Genomic DNA, 8,635 nt, shown 5'->3' on the forward strand with positions numbered 1-8,635 from the left:
ACCTTGTGGGGGCTCCCGAAGGAGTACTCCTTCGTTAATTGCTCCCGCTTATAAGCCGGGCGCTCCTATTTGTCGCGTTACGCGATCGCCGGCGAAGCCTTGCGTCGGTGAGGTGCCCAAGATGGTCCGGCCCGTGATGTTTTATACATCGTAAATGCATAAAAACCGATAAATTCAAAATCCTGTTTCAGGATTTGAAACCTGGCCACTTCGCTAAGAGTTGCTGCTGCCAGCCATCGCAGCTAGTGCTTGGAACGTGCTCTAGCAATAGATCCAGAGAACATGAACTATGTTGGCTGTAGAATATTCACTTCATGAACTATTTTTTTCATCCATGCAAGAAATCTGTACTTTTATTTATACTGTCAAAATAATATATATATATATATATATATATATATATATATATATATATATATATATATATATATATATATATATATATATGTACATGTGTGTGTGTGTGTGTATGTTACAAAAAACACTCTTCGAAAACACATTTGAAAAATGTTGAACAAGTATTTGAAAAATTGTTGAATAAGTACTAAAAAATGTTGAACAAATATTTGAACTTTTTTTGAGTAAGTATTAAAAATGTTGAACACTTGTTTGAAATTTTTGAATAAGTATTAAAAAATGGTGAACAAATATTTCAAAAATGTTGAACAGGTACTTGAAAAATATTGAATAAGTATTTAAAATGTCGAACAAGTATTTGACAAATGTTGAATAGGTATTAAAACATGTTGAACGAGTATATGAAATATGTTGAAATCTATTTGAAATGTTGAACAAGAATTTGAAAAATGTTGAACAAGTGTTTAAAAGTCATGAATAAGTATTAAAAATGCTGAACAAGTATTTGAAAATAATGTTGAAATAGGTATTTAAAATGTTGAACGAGTATATGAAAAATGTTGAACAAGTATTTTAAATTGTTGAATAAGTATAAAAAATGTTAACAAGTATTAAAAAATGTTGAACGAGTATATAAAATATATTGAACAAAAGTTTGAAAAATGTTGAACAAGTGTTTAAAAAGTCTCGAATAAGTATTAAAAATATTGAACAGGTATTTGGAAAAAAATGTTGAAATAGGTATTAAAAATGTTGAACGAGTATATGAAAAATGTTGAACAGGTATTTGAAAATGTATTTAAAATGTTGATCAAGTGTTTTATAAAAGGGACAATTCCATTTCTCCCCCTAACTTGAGTCACCACCTGGCATTTCCCCTAATTTTCAGGTATGCTAAAAAATACCCCTCTTCCGTCAAGTCACCTTACAGAAATGCCCTTCTGTGCTGTTACTGTCCGGTCAAAGGGGTTTGACCGTCTAGTGAACAGTAAATTCAAAAAAAAGCAAAAAAAAAATCAGAAAATTTGTGGGATCGAAGATACTCAAGGGATCAAGGTGCGTGCAAATTTTCGCGTAGTTTGGACATTCCAGCAGCTCGTGTCAAAGGAAAAACTTTAAAATGTACGCTGTGAACAGTAAATTCAAAAAAAATAGCAAGAAAATTCAAAAAAAATATGAATTTTTTTGGCATCAAAGAGGCTGGGGTGCGCAAGGTGTGTGCTAATTTTTGTTGTGTTTCGACATTGTAGGAGCTCGTGGAGAAAAAAATTGGCGCAGGATTTTTTTTGAAAAAAATGCACTATTTTTTTTGCTAGAGCACCTCGCATGTCATTTTATCACAAAAATTTGCAAGCACCTTACGCACCCAAGCCTCTTTGATGCCAAAAAAAGTTCATATTTTTTTAAAATTGCTACTTTTTTGAATTTATTGTTCACATCGTATAAATTTATATTTTTCCTTTGCCACGAGTTCCTGGAATGTCCAAATAGCGCAAAAATTGGCACGCACCTTGCGCCCTTGAGTATCTTCGATCCCACAAAATTTCAGAATTTTTTGATTTTTTTTGCTATTTTTTCGAATTTACTGTTCACCATGTTACTATTCACCAGACGGTCAAAGCCCTTTGACCGGACGGCAAGGGCATTTCTATAAGGTGAATTGACGGAAGAGGGATATTTTTTAGCATACCTGAAAATTAGGGGCAAATGCTAGGTGGTGGCTCAAGTTAGGGGGAGAAATGGAATTGTCCCTTTATAAAAATGCTGAATAACTACAAAAATATTGAACATGTATTTAAAAAATGTAGAATTAGCGTTCGGACAATGTTGAACGTGTATACAAAAAATGTTTTTGACATGTAAAAAATGTAGAGTGAAACGAAAACCAACATAAGAAAACACAAAACAAAAAAGAAAAGATGGAGAAGAAAAAAGAACCCCCCCCCCCCCCCCAAACCCGAACAAAAAATGGAGAAAAACAAAGGAAAAATAAAAAATGAGAAGAATGGGAAAAAGACGGAGAAGAAAAAAATTAAAACCGAAGAAACGAATACAAAAAGCAATGAAAACAAATGAAGAAGAAAAAAGAAAAAGAAAAAAAATCGGAAAAAGGAATAAAAACCTAATAATGTAGAAGAAAATGGAGAAAGAAACGAAAAATAGGGCACGCCCAGCTATTTTATACCTCAAGTACAACGCGCCCATCTTGTTTAACACGATCATGTGTGTACCCTTCGAGCGCCGTGCTACGTCCTGGCGACCAGGGATCGAAACCCATGAAACCCCATTTCCTCCTTTCTATTTTAAACACTGCGCGCGCACTTAACGGGCATGCCCAGTATAACGCGAGGTGGGGGGAAGCTTCAGCGAGCGGTGCCACTTCGATCGCTTAATGCGATAAATAGCTGTCGCGTTATAAGCTACGGCTTCCCTCCAAGGGCGGAGCTACAGGGTGGACAGGGTGAGCCGCGGCCCACCCTGGGATTTTGGACCGGTTATATACCATATAGTCAGAGAAGAAAAAAGGACCAGCAACATGTCTAAGCTAGCAAACTTGATTCACAACGCAACTAGCCACTGCGAGGCACAACTTGTTGTTTACCATTGAGAGCGCGGCCTACTAGTAGAAAAAGAAGCATGTTTTACCATGTTACTTATTTTCCCTATTTCTACTTTATTTTTCTTTTCCTTCAGTTTTACTCGTCTGATACAACATGTTTTTTTTGTGTGTTTTTTCATTTTACTCGGGTTTCCCACGCTTTTCCTGAAATAATATCGGTTAACAAACATAGAAAATGTTGAATAAGCATTAGAAATGTAGAACACGTATTGGAAAAATGTTGAATAGCTATTAAAAATGTTGAACAAGTATTTTAAAAATGTTGAATAGGTATTTGAAAATGTTGAATAAGTATTGAAAATGTTGAATAAGTATTGAAAATGTTGAACAAGTATTTGACAAATGTCGAATAGGTGTTAAGAATTGTTGAACGAGTATTTAAAAATGTTAAACAAGTTTTTGAAAAATGTTGAATACCTATTAAAAATGTGAACAAGTATTTGAAAATATTGAACGAGTGCTAAAAAATGTTGAAACGAGTATTTGAAAAATGTTGATCATGTATGTAAAAAATGTTGAACACGTATTTGAAAAATGTTCAACAAGTATTTAAAAGATTTTGATCATGTATGTAAAAATGTTGAATAAGCGTTTGAAAAATGTTGAACAAGTATTTAAAAGGTGTTGAACAAGTATTTAAAAAAATGTTGATCATGTATAAAAGAATATATAATGAACATCAAAAGGAAACAAAGAAAAACCCAAAAAATGAAAATCCAAAAAAAATGGAGAAGGAAAAGAAACCGAAACAAAGAAATGGAAAAAGGAGATGAAAAAAGAAAAGAAATAAAAGAGAACGAAAAGAAACTGAAAAACGAAAAAGAAGTAGTGGAAACCTCGACTGGTTTAGACATAAGTAACTTAGCTTTACAGCTCTATCGTGAATCGGTTAGCTGCGCAGCCTTTAAAGCAGGTGACCAAGGTTCAAATCATCGCGCAAACCATTTTATTTTTCCATTTTATTGTTTCGCTAATGGGCTGGCAGAATAGCTGCGGATCCTTCAGCGAGGGGAACTTCTCATATCGTTTAATGCAATAAATAGACGCCGCGCTGCACCGGGAGGTCCTAATTGGCGCCTTTAGCGCCGATTCTTGTTCCGGCGCCCACGCAGAACGTTGATTGGGCCGGCCCGTTAAAGCACGAGCGCTCGATCGTTGCTCCTCCTCGCTCGTTGCTCGATCCTAGTCTCTAGTTGACATTTCTCAAAAAGAAAAAAAGGGTCGCTAGTTGACGGTTGATCGTGACCATGCACTACTGACCAGGTTGTTGACTATTAATTTTTACAAAAGAAAAATCGCTAATAAGTTCAAAAAAATCATAAATTCGAAAAAGAGTTCACAAATTCGAAAAAAGTTAATCGGTTTTGAAAAAAATTCACCAATTTTGAAAAAAGTTCATGAATTTTAAAAGAAGTTCACGAATTTGAGAAAAGTTAATCAAATTTGAAAAAAGTTCATCGAATTTGAAAAACAAAATAGTTCATCATTCACCCGGCCGGCCTGGCGCCCTTGCAAGCCAGCAGCAACCGCCACTGCACATTGTGGCACTAGGCCCGGCCTGATTTGTGGTACCATCTCCAGCAACTTGCCAATTTACCGTTCCTCATTTTTCAATTTAGGGTTTTCTATTTGCTTGTTGTCACTATCCAATACATGAGCGATGATTGATAGAAACCAGTTTCTTATTGCAGAATTATTGAAACATAATCATCTTTACCTTCTCAGGGTATGTACTAGTTTAGAGTACTATGTACTCTTCTTTTATGCCAAACTGAGAGCAATTACTACTTACAAACATTCACCTGATATGTTTGGTTTAAAAAAAACTGAGGACCACCCTGGATTCAAATCATATTGTAAACAGCAGTGCCCTCTCCTTCACTACCTTTATCAAGGGACTATCAGAGTGGGGCCTCAGGCCATACTAGAAAACGCATCCCTAGAGTACGAGGAGATACCAGTGTTCTAGTGGTTCAGTGGCTGGTCCAATGGATCACCAAGGGAAGCAGCAACTTAGGAAGACTTTGATTTTATCCGGAAGGTTTTCCTTGATTTCCAACCTTGAGGACAAGTTCGATCTCAGTCTGGGAGTTGTCAGGACCCTAGCTTAAGAACTCTGAATGTTTTGCCACCCTTGTCTGAAGAATACTTCACTTAACGTTTGGCAGCCTCGATGACGTGTTCGACAAAAATACTAACTGGCATTAAACAGAAATACTTCATTCTTACACTGTTCTTTCCAAGATGTCTCAGACAAACAAAAATGACTTCCAAAACTGGAGCCAAACAGCCACAGTATGCTTGAACACTACTCAAGGATGAGGAATAGATATGGTTCAACAATGCTAAACTTAGTTCATCCGCTGCGCAGCCTCCTTTGCGATAAGCCTTTCCCTGGCCTTGGTCTTCGCTTGCGACTTGGAGCCCATGACACCACCACCCCACTTCTTCCTAACCTCGTCGAATTTGTCGTTGAAGTTCGCCTGGGAATTAGTCAATAAACGGTTAGTCGAGAAATAAGCAGCAGAGATGGAAACCAATACATCATAGCCCCACACACCTTAATAGCCTCAAGGATCTTGCTGAACTCAAGCTTATCCTCGTTCTTCACTGTGGTCAGGCACAGAACAGAAGCAGTCTTCTTGTGAACAATCTATAGAAATTATCCATTAGATCCTTGTGTTCAATAGATAACATTAACACACACAAGTAGGTAGCAACAGAAACTATACCGATCCAAGGCGAGATTTTCCCTTGACAATGCAGTAAGGGACCTCCATTTTCCTGCAAAGAGCAGGGAGCCACACAACCAGCTCAATCGGATCAACATCATGAGCTATGACAACCAGCTGGGCTTTACTCTGCAAGAAGGCATACGAACTTGAATTATCAACAAAGTGCAAGATAAGTCTATCAGCTGCCTATGCAAATAATAAAGGAAAGCAGAAGAACATGCCTGCTCGATTAGGTAGGTAACATGGTTAAGGCCATACTTCACAACTATTGGCTTTTTGGCCTCAACAGTTTTCCCTTCAGCTTCAGCCTGGGCCCTCTTTAGAAGCCTCTCCTTCTTGGCAACTTTGTCTTCAGGCCGGTACTTAAGAAGCATCTTGAACAAGTTTGTTGCTGAAATAAAAGTTTGAAAGTTGGTCAGTTAACAGAGAATAGCAGGGAATTGAAGGTATGCACCTCACAGAACATTACAACAAACAACCTAATCAGTCAGAACTATCCACAATGCCATAAGATGATTTACAATAGTAGTAGAATGTTTTACTGACATACACCTCCATTACTCCTTAATACAGTTCAACGGAGGAGCTTGTAAGCTTTATGAAACTAGTTGGGATCGGTAAAAACATCTTAGCAGTCTTTGTTTGATTACTTCAATCCTTGACAACACATACTGGGATACCAGGGTATGACCCTCCCAAACAAAATAAACAAGTACTGCAATAAATATTATTAGGCCTAGTACATGTACATATATTTTGTTTTATACCCAAACTCAATTAGATTGAACATTTAATCCGAATCACAGCACCGGTGGTGGCCGTGCATATAATTCTGATGCCAATTGACATCACAACTTGTGCAAAACGCAAGCAAAAAATATTCATCGAAGAATATAAACAATCATCAAACAGTTTGGATGTATTGACTTGACAGGGTCGTAAGTCTAGCACTACCATTGCACGCCTCAAATGTCGCTAAAAAAGCTTGGAGATGCTACCAAGGCCTAAACCAATGAGCAATGACATAAGTCAACATACAGCTGGTAACTAAATAGGTGAGAGTACTTAAGTAGGTTGCCATGTGCACAACATACACAAATGAGAGAAAACTATAGACCCACAGGTGAGAACGTTATCTAAGATTTGAGTCTGTTGCACAAAGGGTTGTGTCTAGTAGCTATCCTAGTTCCTAGTACTTATTCAGTACGAGCTTAGCATGGACAAAACAGAAAAACACATCATAGACAGTTAGGTTGTATGTATACCAAGGTTCTTGTCGAGGGTGCGGGTGAACTGGTGGAGTGCCGGGGGCACCTTGAGGCGCTGCTTGAGGATGCGGCGCTGGCGCTGGATGCGCACAACCTTGGGCCACTTAACGAAGCGGTGGAGGTCCTTCTTGGGCGGGAGGGCGCCGCCGATGCCGAATTGCTTCGGCCTTTTCTCGAACAGCGGGTTGGTCACCTTCTCCTGTGCCAGCAACCAACATATCAGCGAGCCGCACTAAGAACAGAACGAATCGAAGGGAAGCAGAGAGGTTTCAGTGAGCGCAAGCGCACCGTTTTCTTCTTCGCCGGGACCGGCGCCTTGCCGCCTCGCTTAGGGGCCTGCAAGATTCGGATCAAGAAACGATAATCAGTGGCTCGCACCGCGGCGGCAAAGATACGAGTGAAGTTGCCCGAGGATGCCCCAAGAAAGCATCACGAAACATCCCCGCTCCGATTACGAAGCGAGATTTTGCATGGACCAGACGGGTGAGGAAAGACATGGAGCGTACCATTTCGCCGGCGGCTGGTTGAGGTCAGCGGGGCGACGGCGAGGGGGCAGACGGAGGCGGGGGAGACGCGGTTCGGAAGCCAGGCGGCGCCTTTATAAGGGCTAGTTCGATAAGATGGGAAAGCTTACGGAGCGTTGGATGCGGGGTGGGGTGAGCTCGGGCTGCTCTGACCGTCCGTCGTGAGGATTAGGGTTTTGGAGGTCGTAGTTGGGCTAAACAGGCCTTGTTGTGCAGAAGATGATGAGAGGTCGTTTGTTTTGGGCTGGGCTGTGATAACTAGCAGGTGGCCCAATCGTATTGTAACTTTCCATATCTAAACAGGCCTGGTCTTGCAGAAGGTTACTTGGCATTTGTATTTCTCGTTTTTCTGCTGCAAGGAATGTAAAATCAGTAGCTCAAACTATTCCGATTTATTCTATGGCATGTTTCAAAATACCCAGGGGTCTCAATGAAAATGTAACATTAATCATACGATAGTTTTGATGGGGTAGCAGACAAGGTAGCTTATCTTGGGATGTGATGACGCGCCCCAAAACCTTGGAGTCTTCGACTTTCGGGATCTTGAGGCATTCAATCTAGCATTGTTATCTCGACAAGTGTGGTGTTGTGGGGATTATTTTGACGGTAAGGAGTAGGGGTATGAATAAGGGTTGATCCTAGCTACAACGCAACTGTGACAGACGGATTTTACGAGTTCAGGCCGCCGGGAGCGCTCTTGTTCGAAAGGGTCTTCGGGGACGACATAGTCCTCGATGCCGAGGCTCTCGTCTTCCTTGGATTCCGGCATGTAATTGTCATCGCCCCCTCCAAAGAGGTCATCGGGATCTAAGTCCTCTGGATGTCCTTCGGGTATGCTGTTCCGCACTGGGGAAGCTTGAGGGTCCTTCCCAGGGTCGTCGGCGTCCTCGGCTGTTGCGTCGCCGTTGTCAGCGGTGGCGTTTTTACCACTGGGTTCCCATTGTTAGGCCTTCGGCATCTACACCGACGTCTTGGGGGGAATTGGGGTGCCAACCATGTAGGCATCATAAGTGGATGTCGTAGTCCACCTGCCGGTGTTTACCAGAGGCGAGCTGTTTTCTGTGGGGCCATCGGCATCTTCATCCATGTATGTGGCCTCGCCATAGTCTAGCACGTCGGTTAAATCGTCGA

The 8,635-nt window shown here is 40.3% G+C and overlaps 1 protein-coding gene across 1 annotated transcript; it reads right to left on the minus strand.

Annotated features, from left to right (window-relative positions):
* Positions 1–5,158: 5,158 nt before the first annotated feature.
* Positions 5,159–7,637, minus strand: LOC109779293 (large ribosomal subunit protein eL8y). The gene is made up of 7 exons (XM_020337889.4): positions 7,487–7,637; positions 7,269–7,316; positions 6,978–7,179; positions 5,934–6,103; positions 5,710–5,838; positions 5,538–5,630; positions 5,159–5,460 (listed from the first exon to the last, which is right to left on the minus strand). Exons 1-7 carry the CDS (start codon positions 7,487–7,489, stop codon positions 5,329–5,331), a joined length of 777 nt encoding a protein of 258 aa, XP_020193478.1. The 5' UTR covers positions 7,490–7,637; the 3' UTR covers positions 5,159–5,328.
* Between the last annotated feature and the right edge of the window lie 998 nt (positions 7,638–8,635).

The sequence above is a fragment of the Aegilops tauschii genome, chromosome 7, assembly GCF_002575655.3.
Source record: "Aegilops tauschii subsp. strangulata cultivar AL8/78 chromosome 7, Aet v6.0, whole genome shotgun sequence".
NCBI classification, from domain to species: Eukaryota; Viridiplantae; Streptophyta; class Magnoliopsida; order Poales; family Poaceae; genus Aegilops; species Aegilops tauschii.